At 46.5% G+C, this 24,338-nt stretch overlaps 1 protein-coding gene across 10 annotated transcripts in view; it reads left to right on the top strand.

Annotated features, from left to right (window-relative positions):
• Positions 1–24,338, top strand: part of SIK3 (SIK family kinase 3) — a 277,767-nt gene that overhangs the window by 233,162 nt on the left and 20,267 nt on the right. For 6 of the 10 annotated variants that reach the window (XM_047878146.1, XM_047878143.1, XM_047878139.1 and 3 more), the window contains exons 7-15: positions 11,734–11,852; positions 12,391–12,501; positions 12,742–12,885; positions 13,311–13,388; positions 13,829–13,938; positions 15,255–15,408; positions 15,672–15,827; positions 19,206–19,276; positions 21,550–21,693. In XM_047878146.1, coding sequence (XP_047734102.1) covers positions 11,734–11,852; positions 12,391–12,501; positions 12,742–12,885; positions 13,311–13,388; positions 13,829–13,938; positions 15,255–15,408; positions 15,672–15,827; positions 19,206–19,276; positions 21,550–21,693 — 1,087 coding nt within the window. The remainder of the gene's footprint in view (positions 1–11,733; positions 11,853–12,390; positions 12,502–12,741; positions 12,886–13,310; positions 13,389–13,828; positions 13,939–15,254; positions 15,409–15,671; positions 15,828–19,205; positions 19,277–21,549; positions 21,694–24,338) is intronic. The other 4 variants (XM_047878145.1, XM_047878142.1, XM_047878140.1 and 1 more) reach the window with 3 other exon arrangements.

Genomic DNA, 24,338 nt, shown 5'->3' with positions numbered 1-24,338 from the left:
CTTTGCTCTGGAATTGGTATTGATACATACTATTTTAGCATTTTGCCAGTGAAGTTTGAAGGCAGGGCTTGACTTGCCTGGAGTCACACAGGTAGTAAATGACTAACTTGGTCCTGTATTCAGTGTTTGTTTGACCGCGCCACACTGTTGCAAAGAAAGGGCAAGGTAAACAAACCGCTTCCTCTGCTCTTCCAATGTCCCCAGTATTTCCTGCGAGCAACTTGGATTCTCTCTGCCCTCCACCCCCAGCCCCTTGCGTCAGACCAGAAGATTTTTACTCCAGCCTCACCGGAGCTGGCTTCGGATAGTGGAGCTGGTAAAACTGACCGTGCTGTCAACCACATTGTCTCTTAGTGCTTAGAAATAAACTGTAGAGTATTTTAACGACTTAGAAAGAACTAATATTTGTAATATAGGTTAACGTGAAAGTGTAAAGGCTCAGAGAATGCCAATATTATTACCCTAAAGGTGGCCGCTTTTTAATTCTGAACAAGTAATTCCCTAAGTAGGAGTAAACATTTTCATACAATTAAATACAGAAAATGAAAAACAACCCAGCCTAGGAAATGAGGAGACAGTTGCTGTGTTACCAGGATGAGCTCTCCTGCCCTCAGGGACGTACATGCGCTTGGCCTTGCCTAATAGCATGGGCCTGAATCCCACGGCCCAGCAGACAATGCTGTCCAAAGGACAAGGCATAGGAGAAAATGAACTCATAGGCCGTTTAGTCTTTTCGTAGCTCAGACACGATAGTGCCGTAAAATTCCAAGATCACCTGAAGGAAGCCCAGCGTCTGTTCCCGAGCCCCGTTCCTGCTTACACCCCTAGGTTCTGGGTGCAGGGACACGTCACCACAGAGCCGGAGCTAACTTTTTGTCTAAGGCCGGAGCCAGCTACTTTCCAGCCTGTCAGCTCGGCTCTTACCGTGCCACAGAAGATACCGTGGTCGAGGAAAGTCCTAAAGAGCCAGATCCTTTCTTTTCTCAGGCTGTCGTCATGGGCTTGAGCTGAGTTGATCCACTTTTCTGCCTGAAGGATTTGGACGCTCCGGCAGAGCCGCGATTGGTTTCTAAATTAGCACTTGGGAGGCCAAGTGGGTAAGGCCGCACCATCTAGCTTCTTGTAGCTAAGTCGAATTCCAGAATATCTGCAGCTGTGTGGAGTCCATGCTCTACAGATGGACACAGTTAGTTCAGGAATTCTAAGCGTCTCTTTATTGTCAGTAATGTGTGGAATGAAGTGTCCTCACAATTAGTGGATATTTCTATGCCTGGTCTTACATGTTGGATACAGGCTTCCTTCCATGGTCATCCCAAGATCCACTGAAGACGTGCTTCCACGTTGGAGCATAGCCGTATAAATTTAAAAGAGGGTTTGTTTGAGGCTGAGCAATTTTGTACCACCTCGTTTTACAATTATATGTATGTCCTTTTCCCCTCTCCCCCAGAATATAAGCTTCTTTGTATCAGAACGGTGTTCCGCGCGTCATCATCTCCCATAAGACCTGTCAGCACCTGGTAGTGTATAAACATTCAGTAAATATTTCTTAGTGAAAAACCGAGTGATCACCACTTGCCAGTGGAATCTTACACCAGGCTCTTGGGTTTTATTATTAAACAGGTAATTCACTGATGACCCAAATCATTCACTGGTCTTACGTGCTTTTGTTATATAGGTGATTACGTGAATGACCAAGGCAAGCGACTTCTACTTTTAAAAATGTTTTGATCTATTACAGGGTTGGCTTCCTATGTCTCAAGTGAAATAAGCTTAGTCTAGACCAGTGTTTTTGGATTAAAGTTTTCAGAGCTTCCTGGAGAGTGGTCAGGGAAAAACCTTGAGCCGAAATTATGGAAGGATTAAAAGTTGAAACTTGCTGCTTCTCGAGCTGTCGCAGAAGATGAGCCGTTGCCTGGCCACATGTGTTGGCAGCTTCTCTGACACTCCCTCCCAACTGAGGGAAAGCCAGCAACTTAAATATTTCGAGCACCAAACTCATTAAGTGCCAGTATATTTTTTTAAACCATCAGAGGCCTACTTCCTCAAGCCTAGTTTGTCTTATTCACCAGTCATGCTACCTGCTAGCACATGTTGTAAGATCAGTCATTTATTTAACTGAAGGAAAATTAATTTGCAGTGGAAAACCTGCCGCGACAGCAAGCGCAGAGAGAGATCTCTTGTGGACAATATTTTTGAGTCCTTATTGATCAGACTTCATTGTGCCGTAATTAATTGTAATACTGCATAAGCATTTTATCACTGGGAACACAAGACCCAGGCTTACATAATGCTTCTGATGGAGACTGTGTTGTGCAGCCCCTGCCAAAAAGCTTGCACTTCAACGCAGCAGCTCTGCCCTGATCGGCTCCCTCATCAACATCCGCACAGCATCGTGCTTGGCTAAAAGCACTTTGCCTCGAGGGACCGGGCCAGGAGATTAAAGTCGCTCACCCGCCAGTCTCCATATCCGAAGGGGCTCAGCATCCTCAAGGCGGCTCTCCTACATTTTGGGGTATACTCCACTGCCAGTGAGAAAATCCGTGTAGCGCTTGCGTGTTCGTGAAAGCAGAAATCACAAATGGTGTCAGGGAGGAGGCTGGATCTACTCCAGAGTTAAGCAGGCGTCCCCTAATTTTACCTATCATAATGGAAACCATGGGTACAGACTGGTGCTGCCTTATTTATTATCATCACTTTCAAGCAAACCGTCTCCGAGCTTATGTCAACCCCTTGGAGGAAAATAGAGAAAGGGAGGAAGTTCTAAGTGGAAGGACTCCAGAGGTTTAGGTAATACCTAACATTCATTGAACGCTTTCTTTGGACCAGGCGCTGTTGCATTAACTCGTTTTATATTCAGAACTACCCCCGTGAAGTAGGCTGACTACTGTCATTTGATAAGCAGGAAAATTGAAGCATGGTAAGGTTGAGTAACATACCCCAAATCACACAGCTGGTAAGCGGCAGAGCCGAGATTTGAACACTCGCAGTCTGGCTTCGGAAACCACCTGACTGTCTTTGATGGTATTTGAATTCTCAAGAAATACGCATCTGCCGAGTTCTTGCAGGTATCAAGAGAGTCCTGGGGTGGATACCTTTGTCCATCTACATCTGGATTATGTATTGAAAAAAGAGTTAGTATCATGTACTCTACATTGAACTCTGGAGTAAAACTAAGGCAGAATTTTGTTCTACTCTAAGGATTGACATTAGTACTCAAAAACCTATTTGAATAATGATATGACAGTACAAGCAACAAAAACTTTTTTTACTGTGAACCTCAAACAGGACAGCCTCTAGTGAGACCCTCTAGCCGGCGGGGTGTCTCCCAGGTCGGGGCTGAAGATGATTGTCGGCCTCTCCAGCCTGTAAGCCAAAACCCCCTGATCTCTGAAGCTTCATTCTGCAGCATCCCAGCCACCTAGGAAAACTAGCACCCAGGGAAAGTTCAAGAAAGAGGTGGTGGTTTTCTAATGAATGGAGATATATGGGCCACCCACTTGTTTTCCCATCAGTCTGGAAAAACTGCTGAAACCAAAGAGAAAAGTTTCTCCTCCTAAGCTTGTTCATTCCCTACAAGAAGATTTTCTGACCAGCCCCATCTCTATTTGCTCACTTGTGCCAGGCTACCTTCCTTGGGCCTCTGTGTTCAGCCACAGAAAGTGTCTCACAGGGTTTAGTTATAAGGAACTTAGCATTTATTCTAGAACATTCTGATAACAATTTGCAGAAACTGGTGGTGCTGGGATCTGTATTCAGATCCAGCACTCTCCATTTTCTTGTCTGATCTCATACTGTTGGACTGTTCTCCGAGGAATTTTACTGAATACTTCAGTCCTGGGACTCCCAGTTTTCTTTCCCCCAAAGAGTGGAAAGCAAATGATTTCAAAACAAGACTTTTTTTTTTTTTTCCTCAATGCCATTCTAACACAAGAGGAGCTGATCTCAATGCTTGTTTTTTATGAGTCATCTAATTACAGCCAACACTGTTGTAGATTGGGTTCCATTACAGTTAATTTCAAGAACATGTATTTTCTTTGGTTATGTAAAACTGTGGTATTGCCTATTTCTTTAAATAAACCCCCTTAACTAATTTGCAGGTTGGGGATGTTTATATATTTCTGTTGTGACGGTAATGTTTCACAGTTGAATTTGTGGAATAAAAAGCCTTCCGATCCCTACAGCACCATTGTTCCAGCAATAGGCAGTATAACAAAATTTCACGGCAACAACACCAAAAACATGTGTTTTGTATGATTGTGTTTAACATTTATGCAGTCTCTGAATGCATCTATAGGGTAGCATATTCAGTGTATTTACACATAGAAATAAATGTCTTATTTCAAGACCATTTGTCTACTGTGTTTAGATTTTAAAATAGTCACCATATAAAGTAGGTTTGACCTTAGCTGACAGCTGACAATGACAGGGTTTCCTTGGGTATGTTTAAAAAATGTCACTTCTAGGTCTTTGTCTTTGGGCAGAGCGAGGGTCCCTAACTCAGGCCAGCTTCTTAACCAAAAGAAGATGTCTTGGCAAAAACACCTCTGATTTCTTTTTGATTTACTTTTTAATTATTTCTATAGGCTCATAATGTTATAAGACAGACACACTATTTTAGCTGTGATTAAGACAGGACTAGGACATGATGACAGACTCTATTTTCTTTTCATTATGAAGAACAGTATGTTTTGTGCATGGTTTTCCTTTTGGGAAAAGGCAGATAGCATTAAAGAGGAGCTTGTGAGGCACAAACGTGTGTCAGTCCAGAATATGTACAGTAAGGGCTCTGGTCAAAGCCATATGGCTCCATCCAGAGACTGTCCTTGTGGACCATTCATCTGTCTTGTCCAATTTGTCTGCTATCATAGTATCTTTTCTCCCCCAGACTGGTACCCAAGCTAGGCAAGGCAAATGGCTAACAGAATCTGACAGTATATGACATAGTGTCCTCCTTCCGAAAAGCGTTAAGACTTTAGTGCCATTTAATTAAAAAAAAAAAAAAAATACAAGGTTATTCATTTTCCAGGCAGCAGACGTCTTAGAGACTTTAGTAGCCAATTTATTTGTGTTTCCGTTCCGGATTTTGAGATTTGAGAAAAATAGAGCCCTCTTGGCAATTGGAATTGTGCTGGGGAATTAAACATTTTATTAAGAACTTTGTTACAATTATTGAAGATCGAGAACTCTCGGGCTGAGTGCTTTGGAATTACCTTTGAACACACCTGGTCTCGACCAGAATGTCCTCACGTGAGATGCCTTCTCGTGTCCCCTTCTTCCAAGCACCTGGAAAAAAACAGGAATTTCCTGAGTAATTGCTTCTTCCTTGCATTCTTCCCATGCCTCCTGGCACACAGATGTCTTCTGTTCCCCCGGCTCAAAGCAGTTTTATGTGGTCAGAAAGAATCTATGACTCAATTTCTTTCAGACCACTCCTCTGCCCTCAGAGCTGAAAGTGATTGCCTTGCCCTGTCCCATACTTTGGCATCACATGAAGGGCTTTGGCGATGGTCGGCATTCCCTCCATCTGTAGGATCGGCCTGAAGATTCTGATGATTCAGTTCCGCAGATCCCTGCCCACCCCTTCTCCTTGTCTGTGGCGCCTGGGCTGAGGAACCCTATTGTTTCTGGCTTTCCAGCAGGCTCCATCAGCACCAGCAAGAGTGTGTACATGGAGTTCGCTCTTGGCTGGAGCAGTGAAATCATCACCATCCAACTCGCCATTCTCCCTCGGTGTTGTTTGCCAGTTAGTTTGTAGCCTCCTGACCATGAATGTTTTATGAACTTGGCTTGTAGGTGGCTCTATCATGATGGAACCCGTGGTGATTACATGGCATTTGATTATCAGAAAAGGAAAATTGATTTGCTTTGCTTTTTTTAAGGATATGCTAGCTACTAAGTAGAACATCAAGCATCAATTTATTTTAGGTGCTATATGGGTTGCAAACTCTGGCCTTGGAGTAAGACTGACCAGAATTTGTATCCTGGCTTTGCCTGTTATATTCAGGTCAAGTTTCTTAACTTCTGTGATTTTTAATTTCTTTATCTGTAAATGGGTATGATGGTAATAGGCGTTTGTGAATTAAATGCTTAATTAACTGCAAGTGTTTCTTACTCTGCCCAGCCTCTAAGTGCTCAGTAAATGTTAGTAATTACTATTAAATAGTATTTTGGAAGGAATTGGTCTATTAATCTTGCATTCTCTCTCTCCCTATGGTGGTTTTGACTCTTTTCTCTCACCCTCACCCTGTTAACGTGCAAAAGATACAGTGTTAATTCTTGCAGGCACATCCACGGGGTTTATGGAGAAGACTTAGCTGCTAGGTGTTGTTTTATTTCATTGCAACAGAACCTCGATGCTGAGGCCCCGCCTGCACGCAGATGTCTACTCGAGCGCCCGTCTGATTCACAGGTTATATTCTCAGAGAACATCAGTGAGTTAGGGACCCCATAACTCAACTTTGTGTGAGACAAAGGACCCTAAAGCTGCAGGGGAAAGCCCTGGAAACCATCTGACCTAGGCTTTTGCCCCCAAACACTGCCACATCTCAGTCTGCTACAAAATGACAGTTGTCTGCTCTTTGTGGTGTGAAGCGTGGAGAAGGCCCGTTCTGTTGGGGTTTCTCAGAATCCGATGAGGAAGGTTGTTTGAAGGAGCGGTGGCCGGCTCGTCTAGCGTCTCGTAGTCCAGTATCGATCGTGTCGGCATTCTGGGGGGCGTGTTCCGTGTCGGGTGTGGTAGGCGCTGTGGCCGCACAGCTCAGGCAGACCCTGGCTCTGTCCTCGCATCATGCTGGGAGCCCTTCTGATGACATCTCAGGTGCCGGCCTCTGATTAAACGTGTCTGGTGATAATGATGCTATTTCACAGGACGCGGATCATTCCCTTTTCACAGTTACATGGTTTTCGGGCCTGGAGGGGGACTGAGGAGTTCATCCTACCTGGTTGCTTCTGGACTTAACTTTGCAAGCGAACTCCTACTCAGAACACTAACCTGACCGGCGGATATAACATCAGCCGCACTGCACGTGTGGCCCTGCTCACCTGACTGCCCTTCTCGCTCCCCTGAGAGGCCCCCTTCTCAGATCCCTAAGACCCTGGCCCAGGAGTTTGGATCAAGTCTCACAATTAGAAAGATGTGTCCCAAAGTGAACTTGCTACTTCCTGATTATCTCGATCCAGGCCCCTGGAGCAGCATGGTGTCAATCCACTTTGTTTTCCTTATAAAAGCCCTTCCCATACTTGAAGGACACCCTGTACACCCCTGGCTGCTGCACATACACCTTCTCTTCTCCAGGGTAGATCAACCCCGTAGCCTTTCACCTGTCTTCAGGGGCCATGTTCTCAGACTTTGAGTCCAGAAATTGAGTTTTCATTTCTTCTCCTGGCCTCGAAACTTCCTTTAACTCTCTTTGGTGAATTTGACCTTGGTTTTTAATTCCCCTTCCCCATCCTTTACTTTAGCGCCCCCACCCCTCCACACCCCAGGCCAAATACTTTCAACCCCTTAGAGAAAACCGTTTATTATCAAGTTTCAAAAAGAAGGAAGGTGTTCGAGACCCGGTCCTCTCAGATGGAATTGCGCTGGCAGTCTCCAGTAATTCCCATTTGAGGACCCAGCCCATCCAGCAGCTCTCTCTCCAGAGAGTCATCCAAACACCCGTCAGCGCCGCAGGGTAGAGCCTGAGCGGAGCATCCCTGTTAGCATTCTGTGGGCAGATCGAGTTTCAGGGCCCAGGGCCATTCACACTGCCAGTGTCGGGGGTCGGTGTCCTGCACGGGGCAGATTGAGGCGGCGGCTGCAGGGACCCCTCACTGGGCTGGCGCACACCAGCACTAAGAAGCGCTTCGGTCTCCTTGCCTGTCCAAGGGAGGGATCCAGGGATGGGGCCGTTTTTGACATTAAACTAGAGCACTTTGGCAGCTGGAAAAGTTGACGTGTGTGCCGTTTGATCTGAGGCCCTGTCTTCTTTCCACTCATTTGAATCGACTGTCCCGTGGTTTATTGTGGAAGTAGGTTTGGGGCACTGATTGCCTTTGTCTTCACCCTCTGTCCATATTTTCTGTAGAATGGTGTGTTCAAATCTAGCTTGAATTGAATTTCACGAGCTGTGTAGGAAGTAGGAGTTGATGATAATATCTGGCTTTCTGCATTTTGTCGTGTTTTACCATCTGTGCAACACATGGAAAGTGAGATTTCTGTTCCTTTGCACGCTGGATATTCTGGAGGGCACACGTGATTAAAAACTCTGGTCTCTTAGGTATTTTCACTGTCACCAAGAAGCCTCAACCTGGGACCCGTAGACTTCAGAGAAACCCGTGGCATGATTTGGGGGCTCCTTGAACAGACCGAAATTACATGCAATTTTTGTGTGTATAAATTCTTGTTCACATTTTTCTGGGGAATTTCCAAGGCATCTGAAATCAAATAGTGATGAAGGCTGGCTGAATACAGGTTTCAGGATCCCAAATTGAGCTAGCTACATCTTCAAAGCAAGGCTGATTATATTGGTGTTGATTTCTTTTGTTTTTAAGGAAACTACCTTGGAAATGCTGTCTTAAAGCAAGCCTGTAACTGAACGTCTTTCTGCCTCGGTCATCTGGTAGAGGACTCACCTTTCATGCACCACACACTGTGTGGAAACTGAAAGAAGACAGAAGAGTGCCATCTAGAGGCCCTAACCATAACTTCACCGCTTTCGAATCCGGCACAGGCCTCCCCACTACCTGGGGGTCTTTACTTGTAGTAACTTTTTAAATTAAGAACATGTTTTCCCTCCCAGGTGATAGCAGATCATAAAGGTGTGTGTCAAAGATATTTATAATCTGTACCATTGCTGCACTTGTGGGGTATAGCCTGGCTCCCCTGGAAACATAATTTTAATACAAGTGTAATGTGGATGACGTGTACTCTGTTTCCTAGGTTCTTTCCTAAACCTACAGGTTTTAGGGTCTACGCTGCATTTGACTATATTTTTAATTATAAGGCAAGAACAAGTTGGTGCCTGCTCTAAAATCATTTTGATATAGGGACCTTCCTTTTTGTATTTTCTTTCAAAGTTAGAGTAAATTTAAAATTGAATAAATTGTCTTAATTATTCTCTGTATTCCTTTTAAGATGGTGATTTAGAACAGTGTTTGCCAAATGGTGCAGAAACTGTGGGGCTGCAGAGTTGAATTCACTCCGGAAAGATAGATCAAACAGAATTAATATCCACATGAAGGGTGGTCGAGAGCATATCTGTTTAGTCCCAGCCCCGCCGTTACTCTGCAGTGTTGAGCACGTTCCCGTGTTTCCTCTTTTATAAAGGGGGCTAATAATAGAAGCTAATTTAGGACTGTTGTGAAGATTCAGTGAAATAAAGTTGGTAAGCACAGTGACTTGTATACAGAAAGTCTTTTAAAATCAGCACCGATTTGTCCTTGCTCTTACCACAGGCCAGTTTTATCTTCGGGACCGCTGTAATGAAATGGAAACAGACAGTTTTGAGACCTGTATCTTACAGGGAATTTCACAGGTTTTTTTTTTTTTTTAAGTTTCTTTTTTGTAATTGAAGTGTCACTAACATATAATACTGTAGTAGTTTCAGGAGTACAACATAGTGATTCAGCATTTGTGTGCATTACCAGTGACCACAAGAAATCTAGCTGCCTACCATCTGTGACCCTGTGAAGTTGCTACGCTATGTTTTTGAAGTTTTAATTTATTTAAGTAATCTTCACACCCAGCGTGGGGCTCGAACTCCCAACCCCAAGATTAAGAGTCGCTCGCTCTTCTGACTGAGCCAGCCAGGTGCCCCTAAAGTTGTAACACTATCATTACCTATACTCCCAATGCTGCATATTGCTTCTTTGCTTCCTACTTATTTTATAACTGGAAATGTGTGCCTTTTATCCCCCTTCCTCTATTTCATCCACCTCCTCACCCCCCTCCCCAGAACTGTAGTTTTAAAAAGCATTTTCACAAACATAATCTTGTTTGATTAGGATTTCCATAAATATTCATATACTCCATAGCTATTGATTCAGCTCCTTTTAGGTATAAAAACCATCTCTGCTATTGGGGGTTTGATACTGGAAACATCGCTAAGAAAGACCTGGGCCTCACACTGTGGTCGGGGTAGCTGGACAACAAAGAAGTAAATACGGTGGTTTCAGAAGAAGTCATTTATTTGTGTGGAGGGAATTAGTGTGGTGGACTAGAGTGACCGGAGGCCCACTTTAGACTGAGTTGGTGGCCAGGGAAGAACTCTCTGAGCAAGTGGCATTTAAGTTCTCTCCTGAGTGGCAAGGAGCCAGCGGTGTGAAGGTCCAAGGAAGCAGCAAGTGCAAAGGCTACCGTGGGGAGTGTGCTAAGCACAGGCACGGCCCAGAGAGATTGCCGGTGCCGCTGGAGCTCCGTGAGCAGAGGGAGTGTGGCAGAATGTGAGGCCAGGGGCAGAGATGGCGGCCTCTGGGTCCAGGACTTTGGACTTCATTCTCTGGTTGTGGGAAGAGACTGGAAAGTTGTAGGCGAGGTCGTGCTAGCTCAGATTTACGTCTTAGACACAGGCCCTTTGCTTCTCCCTAGAGACCAAATTGTCAGGGAGCAAGGGTGGAAGTGGAAAGACCAGCTAGGAGACTTTTGCAGGAGTCTAAGCAAGAGATGATGGTAGCCTGGACGAGGATGTTAAATGAATGGCTCAGGAGCCTGGGTCCCGTCCATAGCCATGCGCAGTCCAGAGGCAGCATGGCGCGTGGTTAAAGGGCGCCAGCCGAAGCATCGGACTGTCAGCTTTGGGATCTGACTCACTGTGTGATCTTGGCCACGTGTCTTGACTTCTCCGTGCCTGTGTTTTACCGTCTCTAAAACGGCAGTGACGATAGTGCCTTCCTGCTTAGGACTGCTGTGGGGATGAGGTGAGAGGAGAGGAGTTGTTCCAGGCTCCAGAGACCGTGTGTTAGTACCGCTCTTCTTATCATCGCCGCCGTCTTCGACACAAGCACTACTCCCGCGTCATCCTCGATACCCCCAGCTTGCAGATGACAAAACTTAGAGGGTGGTTTTGAAATCAGAATATAGGTTCCTTGATTGTGAGTCCATTGCACTTTCTGTAACATAATATGTAGTATGAGCCATCCAAGAAAATACTCACCTGAATCTCCGTAGTTCCGAGCCCAGTTGTGTGCCCTTGTGAGTGTTTAAGTAAACATCGAGAAGATGGTAAGTAAGGCAAGCAACAGAGTCCCTGTGCGGGGTAGGGAGCGTCCTGTGCCTCTCCTCCGACACCTTGGACCACTGGAAATTTAGATTTTGAGGTTGGAAGGGCGCTCTGGACACCACGCCAGAAGCATTAGTATGCACGTAGTAATATATATAGGAAGGTAGAACTAAATGTTTTGAGAACTTTGTAAGATACTGTATCTCTTTAGAGGACACTCCGTTATTCATTAATTGTGTGAAGTGGGGCTGTACATCATATAAACAAATGAAACTCATGGATTATCCCTAGACTGGTCAGACTTTTAACGAAGGTATTAACCCCACTGCCTCTTTCCTCCGCCTCTTCCTGCCTTTGCCCAGTCCCTTGTGGAGTAAGTGGTGAGGTAAGGAGCAAGAGAGACAAATTGGAAGCAAGGAGCTGGAAAATCCATCTGCTTGCCTTGCCTCGAGCTCCTCGGCTGCATGGGTACCTCCCTTGTGGAGACTGAACAAGGGACTGAACAAGAGACTGAGGCTCTTCTTGTCTGTTGCAGAGTGTGAGCACCTGATCCGCCACATGCTGGTGTTAGACCCCAGTAAACGCCTCTCGATGGAGCAGATCTGCAAGCACAAGTGGATGAAGCTAGGGGACGCCGATCCCAACTTTGACAGGGTGAGCTGGGTGCTGCTTGCCTCAGGAAGCTCCTCTTAGAGCTCCAGCCGTCCCTTTTGCCCGAGATCGTAATCAGGCCAGGACCCAAAAAGATGGGTGCTGGGAACAGACTATTGTGTGTTACTCAAGCAGCAAGGGATGCATGCCAGGAGGAGGGAATTTTTAACCAGCTGGGTTGTTGGAGAAGAGTGATACCAGTCCCTCCTGCTTGCCCCCAAATCATAGTCCCTCCTTGGCTGTCGAAACAGCCCACATTTCTGGCTGCTCATCTACCATGGGGTATCTCCTTCCTCTTGTCTGTGTGTTCGGTTCGGTGGCTTCTGTAGCATACCTTTATTTAAACCGTTATGGCCATCCCAAAGGACCTCAGGAAGATGGAGATCTTGGCTGAGTATCTAGGACTTGCTTGCTCAGGGTTGTCTGAGGCCAAAAATATCCCAAGCTAGGGGGCATGGAACAGCCTGTTTATTATATACGGTATGCCATCTTGACATGGTGAGTTGGGGCTTTGATAGCTTGCCTTTTTTTAATGTTACAGTTAATAGCTGAATGCCAGCAATTAAAGGAAGAGAGACAGATTGATCCCCTGAATGAGGAAGTCCTCTTGGCCATGGAGGACATGGGACTGGACAAAGAGCGGACACTACAGGTATCTCTAAAGGAGTGGAGAACAAAGTAAAGTGTAGCCGCTTTCCCTCTGTCCTGCCCTTTCCACGTTTTCTCCTCCCTGGGAACTTTAGTCTGTTTGTTTTCTCCCTGTTCTTCCTCTGCCCCTCAGTGAGCCTTGACCAGGAGATGCTTGGTCTTCTCCTGTACCACTGAAAGGGTTTTGGTTACTGACATGCCATTTCACCAGGGTTTTCTACTCTTTTCCCTTCTCTCTTGTTAGTCATTAAGATCGGATGCCTACGATCACTATAGTGCAATCTACAGCCTGCTATGTGATCGACATAAGAGACACAAAACCCTGCGTGTCGGAGCGCCTCCTAGCTTGCCCCGTGCCATGGCCTTTCAAGCACCGGTCAATGTCCAGGTGGGCAATAACTCCAGTGACCTGATTCAGGACAAGTAACACAGGGGACGAGGGATGGGTACCCACTGCTCACTAAGTCTAAGAGAGTTACCTGTTCTTCCTTACCTCCATCCCCTCCCGTCTGTCATCTCTTCCTTGTCAAGCGGAGGTCAGGACCTTTCTTTGACAGAGAGGATGGAAAGATATTCCAGTACTCAGGACGGACAACAAGAGTTACTTTTTTTTTTTTTTTTAAGAAACAGTCAATCATTGAGAGAGACTATTTTCTCTAAAGAATGCTTCCTTGTTGTAGCTCCTAAGGGCAGAAGAGCCAAAGACTCAGAGGTAGAAACATAGACTTTAGCAATCAAGAATCCTTTGAAAGACCATTGTTGTTTCCCTCTAGCACTTGAGGTAAGGGTATATACATATGTACCACTTTCCAGGCGGAGCAGGCCGGTGCCACCATGAACATCAGCGTTCCCCAGGTGCAGCTAATCAACCCTGAGAACCAGATTGTGGAGGCGAGTAGTGACCTCTGATGGGTGTCAGCCCAAACCATTTTCTTCCCCATATTTTTTGCTGCTTTTCCTGGCTTCTTATTTAGAATTACCTTTCATTTCTTTTCTTTCTCTTTTTTTTTAATTAAAAAAATTTGGGGGGGGGGGTGCGGTGCGCGTGGGTGGCTCAGTTGGTTAAGCATCTGACTCTTGGTTTTGGCTCAGGTCACAATCTCACAGCCCCACATCGGCTCCACACTGACAGCGCAGAACCTACTTGGGATTCTCTCTCTCCCTTTCTTTGCCCCTCCCTGCATGCTCGCTTGCTCTCTCTCTCTCTCTCTCTCTCTCTCTGTCCCTCCCTCCCTCCAAATAAATAAATAAGCTTAAAAAATTTTTTTAATTAATTATTTGTTTTGACTTACTTTTGATTTCTGATTTGATTGTATTTCTTTCCACCACAGCCGGATGGGACATTGAACTTGGACAGTGATGAGGGTGAAGAGCCCTCCCCTGAAGCGTTGGTCCGCTATTTGTCAATGAGGAGGCACACAGTGGGTGTGGCTGACCCACGGTGAGTATTATCCAACAGCCCTGACTCTGAGTTCCTATCATGGTTCCTTTTTCCTGCTTCATTGTGTTTCCCAGATGAGATCGAATCCAGTGGCCAAGACATGCGTGTACCCAGTTCAGTGTCCCTGGTAGATACATGGTAGGCCGATGGCCGCCATCACGTCAGTTGATCACAATACTTTGGTGAAGAGCATGGTAGCATCTTGGCTCACAGATGGGCTGTGAGTCATCACAGTCATCACATTGACTTGGCTCTAAGTCAGATAAAAGTACCCCTTAAAATTCATCTGAGTTTGACGTCTTTCAGAGATGTTGTTTACTACATGTTCTAATGTAAAACTCAATTAGGAAGGGATGACTAACGATACGGCGTAATTTATGTAAGTTAAGAATTAAACTAAGTGAACAAGAATCCAAAACCGTACCAAATAAGTACCAGTTTCCCAAAACATTTTCCCCAAACAGTCCTTTAGCATGATGCCCTCACAAGGGGAAATGTACCGAAGGCTGGCTCTGTCTGTGTTTGTTCTGCATTTGAAGACTTTCAACATTAAAAATAGCCTTACCTCTTTTCTGGATATTTCCTCTACTCTGCTGGGAAGAGGAGGTTAGAGCAAGAGTTCTCTTGAGAGTTCAATTAGGGGCAAAGCTAGTGTTCTTATGAATTCCTTTTTCCTCTGAGCGATTTCCAAAAAAGCCTCCCGAGGCCTGCTGATTGCTTGCTTTACGTTTCTCATTCTCGGCCTGTGATCAAACAGGCAACAGGGGAACATTCTGGCTACGAAGACTGTCAGCTGCAGAGGGGTGGAGTCCTGTGTCACTCTGTCAGTGGAAAGATCTCTTATTTGAAAGCATGCTGTAAACCTCCCTGTTGGAGCATGAGAGCCCTGCGCATCCACTACTTATCTGTCCCATCAGGCACTGACAGGAGTAATTACATTCTTTCCCTGGTGAATCAGTTGCTACTTCGGGAAGCCATTGTTTCAGTGGATGGTCTGTGTCCTCCAGAAAGTTGCTGTTCACCTCCAGGCTTTGAAAACCCGAACTGGACCGGTGCCACTATTTCCTCTTGGCTCAAAGCTGTTGGTTGTACATGAGAGGTCAATGAAGAATAGCAAGCCCCAGTCCCAAACAGTAGGATGGCAGAGAGCCAGATTCCATACACTAGGCTTCTCCTTGCTCTGGGGCCTTAGAAGTACAAATTGAGGAGGAAAGGAGAGAAGTAAAATATGTTGTGCTGAACTTAGTAGTGTCATCAGTTTGGGGATCCGAGTAAGAGCATTAACCCACCTCCTCTGTCATCCCGTTTCCTTCCAGCACGGAAGTTATGGAAGACCTGCAGAAGCTCCTGCCTGGTTTTCCTGGAGTCAACCCTCAGGCCCCATTCCTGCAGGTGGCCACTAACATGAACTTCATGCACAACCTGCTGCCCATGCAAAACTTGCAACCAACTGGACAGCTTGAGTACAAGGTACCTGGATGTGGGAGAGGACTTGCCCCGTGGAGAAACACATTTGAGCTTCCTCTGAGAGCCTTTGAGGGACCTCGCCCAGGATTTAAGGGTATCCTTATAGCGAAGGCTGATTTCTCTTGCACAGCAGCTTGGGTGACAGGGAGGATCGGTCTGTACATACTTGAAGGATCCCCTCATTTCAGTGGGCCAGAGTACTGGTCTTTTCTCCCTCCCCCTTTCCCCTCTCACCGCTCTGTCCTGCCCACTTGTGCTTGCGACAGGAGCAGTCCCTCTTACAGCCTCCCACCCTACAGCTGCTGAATGGAATGGGCCCCCTCGGCCGGAGGGCATCGGATGGAGGAGCCAACATCCAACTACATGCCCAGCAGCTGCTGAAGCGCCCACGGGGACCCTCCCCGCTTGTCACCATGACACCAGTGAGTAGCGGCACAGGGCCCGACCGACTTTCTCAGATACTTTGATAGAGAAGTTGCGGGCCTACAGCTGGGAACCCAAGGTCACCAACCTAAATATTGGAATGTCCTCTTCCTCTAACGTCTGATGCTCAGCATATTCCCATTTTCTTCAGGCTTGTAGGATTTTCCAGACTTAACGTGTGGCGAACTCCTTGACTTAACCAAACAGTTACTACGCTGAAGCCTGTTTCCTCAGTGGGCCACTTACAGGCCCCCCCACCCACCCACCTTGAGTGCTGCCACAGCCTCGCAGGCCACAGTGAGTCGCAGTGGCCTGACTTACACAGCCCTCACCCCGTAACTCCTCCCTGCCAGAGGGTGGCGCCTAACAGTTTTCTCTAGAATGCACTGCCCTTTACGCTGGCTTGCAAGATTATCTTGTCACCAGCCCTCTCTCCTTGATTAACACTACTTCACATTTTCGACTGGATTAGTCGATTATTTGGCTTCCATAAACTCTAACCTAGTCAGTTGGTATCTCTCAGCCCCATCTTTTTTATTTTTTATGTATATATAGAGATACACGCACGCACACATAATGGTAACCTTCAAAGATTCTTTTCCTTCCCTGGGTTCTGGTTATTTTCCTTTCGTAGGTAAATTCATTCTTTCATTCATTCGTTCAGTCCTACAGCACCCCATGATTGGGTGCTAATTACATCCATAGCCCTTACTAGGTTTTTAGGGCTCTGCTTCTCAACATACCTCTTGCTGAGGACCTTTATCCCCCTTCAGTCCATCATGGGATTAATACCTTTGTAAAATACAAAGAAGTGAATAATTAGAGAAATAACAATTTTAAAACATACAACATACAAGGCTAGATTGTCAACAGACAGAATTGCTCTGTTAAATTGCCATAAAGGTTTCTAAAAGCTTACTCTTTATTTCTGTACTAACTTTACCATGGATTGGTAACAAAACACTTTGTGGACCCACACGGGTCCGTGGGCCACACTTCCAGTAACAGGGCTATCGGGAAAAGGAGGGATCAACATATGTGAAGTGTCGGAATAATAGTAAAAAGCCATGTGTGATTAAGTGCCAGAGTGAGTGTTGTGGACTCGGCGGTGGCAGAGGCATTCAGGGAAGGACAAGAACAATGTAGGTTATGAAGGATCGGGAATAGCTCTGTGGGAGGTAGAGTGACATACTCTGTCCACTGTAACTTTTTTGTCAAGGTCACTAACAAACTTTTGTTGATAGATTGGGGGGGAATTTTAATCTTTATCTTTTTGGATCTTCCAACCGTATTAGTCACTGCTGACCATTTTTTTCTCTTTAAAATACTGTCTTCTTTTGGCTTCTGTGATACTTCATTCTCATTTTCCTCCTGCCTCTCCTTTTCCGGTTCCTTTTTCTGCTTGTTCCTTAAAGTCCGTGAAACCCACATTTTATCTTAGGCCCTCTTTCCATCTCATTTTACACACTCTCTCTGGATGATCTTGTCCACTCACATAATCTGTTACCGAGTGATTCTTCAGCTCAGAGCCCTCTTCTCTTCTGCATTGTCCACTTCGCACAGCTGACTGCCTCCAGCAGAGATTTAGTTGGTTATCCCAGAAGTCCTCACAATTTTAATTCGACATGTCCTCAAATGACTGCGTGTAACCTGTTTCTCCTCCTGGGTAACAGTGACTGGCACTGTTGTTCTCCTGGTTACACAAGCTAGAAATGTGGGATCTGTCTTAACTCTTCCCTCTCCCTCATCCCTGTATCAAGTCAATTATCCAGTGCCTTACTTCCGTCCTCCACCGCTCCTTCCGGAAATCGCTGTCATCCTTTGCCGAGATTGACACAGTGGCCTCCTAACTAGCTTCCTTGCCTCCGGTCTTGTCCCCTAATCCCCACCACCAGCCCTTCTCACAATGCAACTCGAGCAAGCTAGCTTTCTAGAGTACAGATTTTATTAACATCATGTCCCTGCCTGAAATCCTTTAGTGATTCACCGCTGCCGCTCCTCAAAATATACTTCTTAATGTGGTATTCCAGGCCATTTGTAACTGGCCGCCGTATCCCTCTCCTGCCTCATCCATGGCCACTTCCTGCCTAACCCTGTTCACTCCAGCCTCAAGGAACTATAGTAAGGGATCCGAACACCCTAGCAGTATTTAAACATTGGAATTACTCCCCAAGTTTTTTTGTTTTTTTTGTTTTTTTTTTGTTTTTTTTTTTTTTTTTTTAATTTTTTTTTTTTTTTTCAACGTTTATTTATTTTTGGGACAGAGAGAGACAGAGCATGAACGGGGGAGGGGCAGAGAGAGAGGGAGACACAGAATCGGAAACAGGCTCCGGGCTCCGAGCCATCAGCCCAGAGCCTGACGTGGGGCTCGAACTCACGGACCGCGAGATCGTGACCTGGCTGAAGTCGGACGCTTAACCGACTGCGCCACCCAGGCGCCCCTGTTTTGTTTTATCGTGATCGTCCGTTAAGAAAAAAAAAAAAAAAAAAAAAAGCTCTTTTGTGATCATGGAAGTATGACATTTTGTTCTAGTGCCTGAAGTATGGTGATTATGAGAGCCACCAGGCTGTGAGGAGCTATGAAGGATGTTCAGCACTCCCATCCTCACGTAGATGAGGACGTCACAATAATGCGTGCATCGTGGTGGTTCTCAATGCACGTGTGTGTTTGGGTGGGTGACAGCTATTTTCAAGCATTGAATCGCAACTGCACAATTATATGTGTACTAAAATGTGCTGTTAAAAAACCATCACGCTTTTCTGGCACTAGAGACATCTGAACACTGGTGATAACATTAGTATGAAACAACAGGTCAGTGCCTAGACATTCCAGGTAAACAAGCTTCTGCTGTATTTTCAGGTCCTCAGAGACCTGCAGGCCTGCTCTTTTCTCTCAGCCTAGAAACCCCGAAGGCTGTGACCCTTTTCCTCCATGCGCGGCCAGCTCCTGTCTACCCTTCAGGTCTCAGATGAAGTGTTAGACCCCCCCGAGATGCCGTTGGAGGACTTGGGCGTGCTATTCTGTAATTTTCTGTTTACTTGTCTCTGTCCTCCACTGGACTGTAAAAAGAGGGCAAGAACTGTATTTGTGAATTCACATTTTATCCTGGAACATAGTAGGCATTCAGCTCTTTGTTGGATGAATTAATGAATGAATGAAGATGACTCAGAGGAAGAAATCCAAATTAAAACCACCCGAGCGAGGTAAAAATGGAACGCTAGAAGGGCCTGTGAAAGTCCTCTATAACCCAGGGGTCTTGGGAAAGTTTCGTAAATAAGAGAATGAACAGAAAGGCCTGTCCCACGTCCGGTTTCTAGAATAAGAGCTCCTACGGAAGAAGCGCCACCTTGAGCTTTTCCTTCCTGTCTCTCTCCAGGCAGCGCCGGCAGTTACCCCTGTGGACGAGGAGAGCTCAGATGGGGAGCCAGACCAGGAAGCTGTGCAGAGGTAATGTGACATCTGGCGGTGCTCGCAGAGCGTCCTTGGGCAGGCTCCCCCTGCAACCAACGAAAGGTCACCTCTGCCCAAGGAGGTGGTACAGTGCAGCTTCAACATTTGTGTGGTCTCTTTGCTCAAGCCAGATGGCATGTTCCTCCCCACATGGAAGTAACAGAAGACTACCCAGAAAATGTCATTTCTGTAAGCACCACTGGAAGTCCCCTAAGTGACAGCAATAACCATGAGAACTTTTTCTCTCCTCCCTCCTTCCTTACTTGCCCCCTGCCTTCATATTTGCAACTCCGATAGTATTCACCAGGCGCAAAGCCTGCTCCTACCTGCCAAGAACTGTTTACTGAAAAGGAATTGGCGATCTGGGATGACAGTGATCCTAGCTAGTCTGGCCATGGACCTCTGGCACGGACTCTTCCTTTCCAGGAGAATGAATGCCTCTCGTACTGTTTGCCGTGTGCTTCTTCCATCCCCTTGTACCAACAAAGAGATAATGAAAAAAGAATATGGGATTCGGGCCAGGGACAGATGCAGATTATCCATTGTTTGCAGAACCTTGTTGAGAGATGCCTAACTCGCAGAGAACGGCAGTGACCATCAGGCGTGCTGTACTGTTCACTTTACCTCAGCCCCCGTTAGCTGTGGTCTGCAGCCCCGTGCGTGCCCCCCCACCCCCCCCCGTGGGAGTTGTCTTTCTTATTTCCCGGGAAGGGCCGGGGCGGGGGTGGGGGCGGTTTGGACCAGAATCCAGCATGTATTTTCCCAGAAACACAGGTGTCCTTCAAGATTATATGTTTTTCCCTTGAGGGAAGTTGAAATAAAATGGTTTTCACGGGCTCTCGGGGAAACTTTGGGTGTCTTTATCAAATGGGTATGAAACCGCTGATGGCTTTCTCTTGGGCCAGTTGACATACCACCAATCACTCTCTAGTCCGTTAACTGTTTTTAGCTTAAATGGGCGAAGTAGTTGAGAATGAAGCAAGACCACTTTTTAAGAACCTGACAGTTGCTGGCCAGTACTCTCTTCTTACCCCCAGCAGCTCTGTATGTGAGAGCTGCTGTTCAAAAAGAAGCTGGTCCCATTTGGAAAGAAGAGTGGAGAGCAGGGTGTTGGCAGGCGGGTCAGCCAATAGAAGAAAAATTGTGGTAACCTTTTTTTTTCTTTTCTTTTTTCCCCTCTTGATGCTGTTGTTTCTATAGTTTGCTGATGGGCCCTGCTGGTGTCCTGGGAAAAAAAAAAAAAAAAAACAAACTAGTAAACTTCCTGCCTTCCTACCGTAATTAATTAGATAGTTGCGTATCACTTTATCTTCTTTGTCTTGGATTTTACTTCCTCCGGCTCCACCTTCTTTTTTCTCGAGACCAACATTTAAAGGGTATTTAGATGGGGTACATCAGCCCATCAGTGCTGATGTAATGGGGAGGGATAATGCTTCTTCTCTGCACACCCAGGAAGAGCATCAGTGACAGGAGGAAGCCGTCAGCTAGATGAAGGGGGGCCCATAGCAGATGTTTGCTATTGACTAAGTAGTGCATCCAATAGATCATTAGAATAAAAGTCATTAGCTTGTCAATTCCTAAGCTTTTGAAACTTGAGTTTTTCTCGCCTTGCCTTTTTTTCCCCTAAAACCAATTCTGAACATTTCATGTGGTTTCATTTCTTCATCCTCTAGAGAATGTGGTTCCCTCGGGACGATGTCCGTGTTTCTTCTCTGATGATTGACTTACAGTCATGGGGCAGGAGGGAAGGGGGGTTTTGAAAGCGCTCAGCCACAGTTGGAAGGACTTACAAGTGAGGACAGTCTCAAAACCCAGGGGCCATTGGGATCTAAAGACTCCATGGAGCCCTTCTGAATATCTCTCTTGGCTCATCTCTAGGAATAACTCTTAGGGCTCATTTCCTCCGACTTGGATTTTGGAAATTTGGAGGGCAAGGAGGAATAAAATTAACAAGTGGGAAACAAATTCTTCTTTCAAATGGCATGCAGTAAGGAAAATCGATCTTCTTTGTGAGCTCCCATCTGTTTTCTCTCTTCTCTCGGTGGCTGCTCTCAGGTCCCGAATCCAGCCGCTGCAGCGGTAAGCCAGCTTTTGTTGGCCAGCTGAACGTGTCTCACTTCCATCCAGCCAGGGATCTGTTTGCCGCTGAGCCCTTTCTGAGCTCTGGCACGATTTCATTCTGAGTGCTTTGGATGAACTTCTGATGCTTCTTGCTGAGGAACATTCCTGTCTGTCTTTTTTACTATGAAATGTGTTCCTGCCTGTTGCAGGTACTTGGCAAATAGGTCCAAAAGGCACACACTGGCCATGACCAACCCTACAGCTGAGATCCCACCGGACCTACAGCGGCAGCTAGGACAGCAGCCTTTCCGTTCCCGGGTCTGGCCTCCTCACCTGGTACCTGATCAGCATCGGTGAGTAGCCACATGAGCTACGTGAGCTCCTCGAGGCTCATCGGGCAGGCACCCTCCTTGCTGTGCTTCCAGTGACGGTGACCCGCATCGAGGCTTTAAACAGCATCCTGAGCTCACATCTTCTCAGCTCCTTTCACTAAGCAGTGCGCAGGGCAGTACGAGATTCTTCTTTCCCTTTCCCTTGTAGACATGTTTATGGTCTGCAGTTGATTCTCGTGATTCTAGGTGTTGACTCAGAGATGCGATTGAACTTGAAACCTGCAAGGAGGCCAGCTGGAAATGGGAGGATTTGTAGCCATATCGATAGACTGGACCCTTAGTAACCCGTCACCTTCCAAAGCCTGAGCATTTCTTACCATGTCACCACTGAACAGTGAGCTTGGACATGGAGGAAGGAGCATCCCTTTGTGAATGGTGGAGCAGAGATACTGCATTCTCTTGAGTGTTGTGCTCAAGAAGTCATTCTTGCAATAATATTCTGAAGGCTGAAATCTTTTACTAGGTCTCTGTTACATTTGTAATTCATCCTCTTGAAGAAATAACAAGCTTAAGCTTCCTGGCCAAGGAAACGTCATAAAACTGAGTACAAGTAAGCCTGGGAGCACAGGGGAGTGACCCCTGCCTCTGGCTTAAGAAGGTGACTACCTTCTGCAGACACCTCGACGACTACCGTTCTTAGCTGTGTCCACCCCAAAGCTGTCCCCCGTCTCATGGGCCACACTTCCCAAGCCACCACCGATTGCTAGAGCTCATTTTATTTCCATCTCGTTGGGAGGATGGTGAAAGCAGCCTTACTTGGGAAAGTTGAAAAGCAGTGGGGTTCCAAGGAAAGGAAGTTTGTGGATGCGTTGTTATTAAATCTGGTCGCCAGCTCACACTGGCGAGCTTGACAACAGTGTTTTTATTGTGACTAGTTCCCCGTCAGGCGTCCACACAATCAGCAGGGACAGGTGGACTCTGTGCAGACTGAGACATAATCAGTGCTGCGTTGGCAACTCTGAGAGAAGGCAGATAAGCTCTTCGAGACGACCGTGAATAACCGTAAAAATGGTCTGGTAGGGACTAGCAGGAATGGCGGCTCTCAAATAAAACGGTGTCCCTGGCCCGGAGAGACAGTGTTGTTCCGAGGAGAATCTCTCAGGACCTGCGCTGTGAGGGCACTGCACGGAAAGGTCCTCGGAGTAGTTATTGGAGGGCTGCCCCTCCCCACCCCACCCCAAGCCCCGCCGTAAATTTTCTGTGATTTCTCAACAGCTCTGAGCTCTCCACTGTTACCTAACAGAACCTCTGTCTCTTTGTTCCTCCTTGTTTCTGTCCTCCCTGCCTCCCCAGCCTGACAGTTTTTTAGCCTCTGTCAGGGTCTGCAGTTGAGCTGAAGTCCGTCGGGTGTCCCGACTAGATTGAACGCGCTCCTCAGGAGATAGTCTTCGTGGGGCAACGTGAAGGTCGGCACCTGCCCCACAGTCAGCCTTTATCGCGGAGTCTCGGGCCTGTTTACGCTTGTTTAGTGAGGAAGGCCACGGTGGCAACAGCCCCGTTTGTGTCACGGCTCCCTGTCAGGGCCTGGCCCACTGAAAAATCTGTCCGCCGTCTGCTTTCGTGTGGACGCTCTCGGTAGAGTGTTTCAAGGGTTTCCTGTGGTCAAGCGAGTTTGAATTGGAATGAACGTTCGATGAGTGGCACCTTGTGTGAAGTGGGGCACTGATACAAACTGGTGTGTGCGGAGGGGGTTACTATAAAAATATGGCAACACCAGAGACCGAAATCGGTCTTCAGAGGAAAAGAGAAACTTTGCAAAGCCGTAAAACACTGGACTTGAGCGGCCGAGACAGATCATTGAGTCCCTCTCATTTTCTGGAGGAAATGGCTTAAAAACAGCATAGACATCTGTTCTTCCGGGGTATAATTCATGAAGTCCAGTGTGGGGACAGAAGAGGGGTCTCCTCAACCTTTTCAATCCTGAAAGTATAATTTAAAATTTAAAAAAAAGCAACTTATTTTAAGTGTAATTTAAAAAACGAACACAGAATGGATTTTTTTTTTTGAGGTGGGGAACCAAGTTCCTGTTTGAAAAGGGTAGTGGGAATATCAGCCTCATAGGAGGCTGTCCTGAGCTCGAACGTGATTGCTGATAAAAGTAAAACAAATCGGTCTCGTCAGTGCTTCCAAAATGAGCAACTGCATCGGAACCGTCCCTCCCGAGTTTCTTTGCCAGACTGACCTGGGTCGGTCCTGAGCTTCTGGAAAAGTCATGAAACACCTGGGCCTGGGAGTTGCCACTCTGACAGAAGAGAGTGGGTTTTGTGCAGTCAGGTCATATTCACCACCCTAAGAGCACAGCTTTCTGAGGGAATCCGAAACGGGTCCAGTGTCAGAAAATATTGAAAGCCTGAGGCTCTGATTTTAGGAGAAAACAGTATTATTTGCCTGCTTTGACTCCAGACCCTCGAAGTAGAAACAAGACTAGGAAGTACCGAGATGTTCCTGGAAAGAGGCTTTCGTGATTGCTGCCTCTGGAGAGTGTCTGCCAAAGTCACTTGTCTTGTGTTACACCTGTGTGTCCGTGCTCATGTCCTGCGCGCACCTCCGTGCCGAGCTTCGGGTGGAGCCTGACCCCAAAGTCCTTCGCAAAGGCAGGGCAGTGG

The sequence above is a fragment of the Prionailurus viverrinus genome, chromosome D1 (genome assembly GCF_022837055.1).
Source record: "Prionailurus viverrinus isolate Anna chromosome D1, UM_Priviv_1.0, whole genome shotgun sequence".
Taxonomy (NCBI): Eukaryota; Metazoa; Chordata; class Mammalia; order Carnivora; family Felidae; genus Prionailurus; species Prionailurus viverrinus.
The sequence above is the reverse complement of the archived record's forward strand: the minus strand, read 5'-3'. Positions and strand labels throughout refer to the sequence as shown.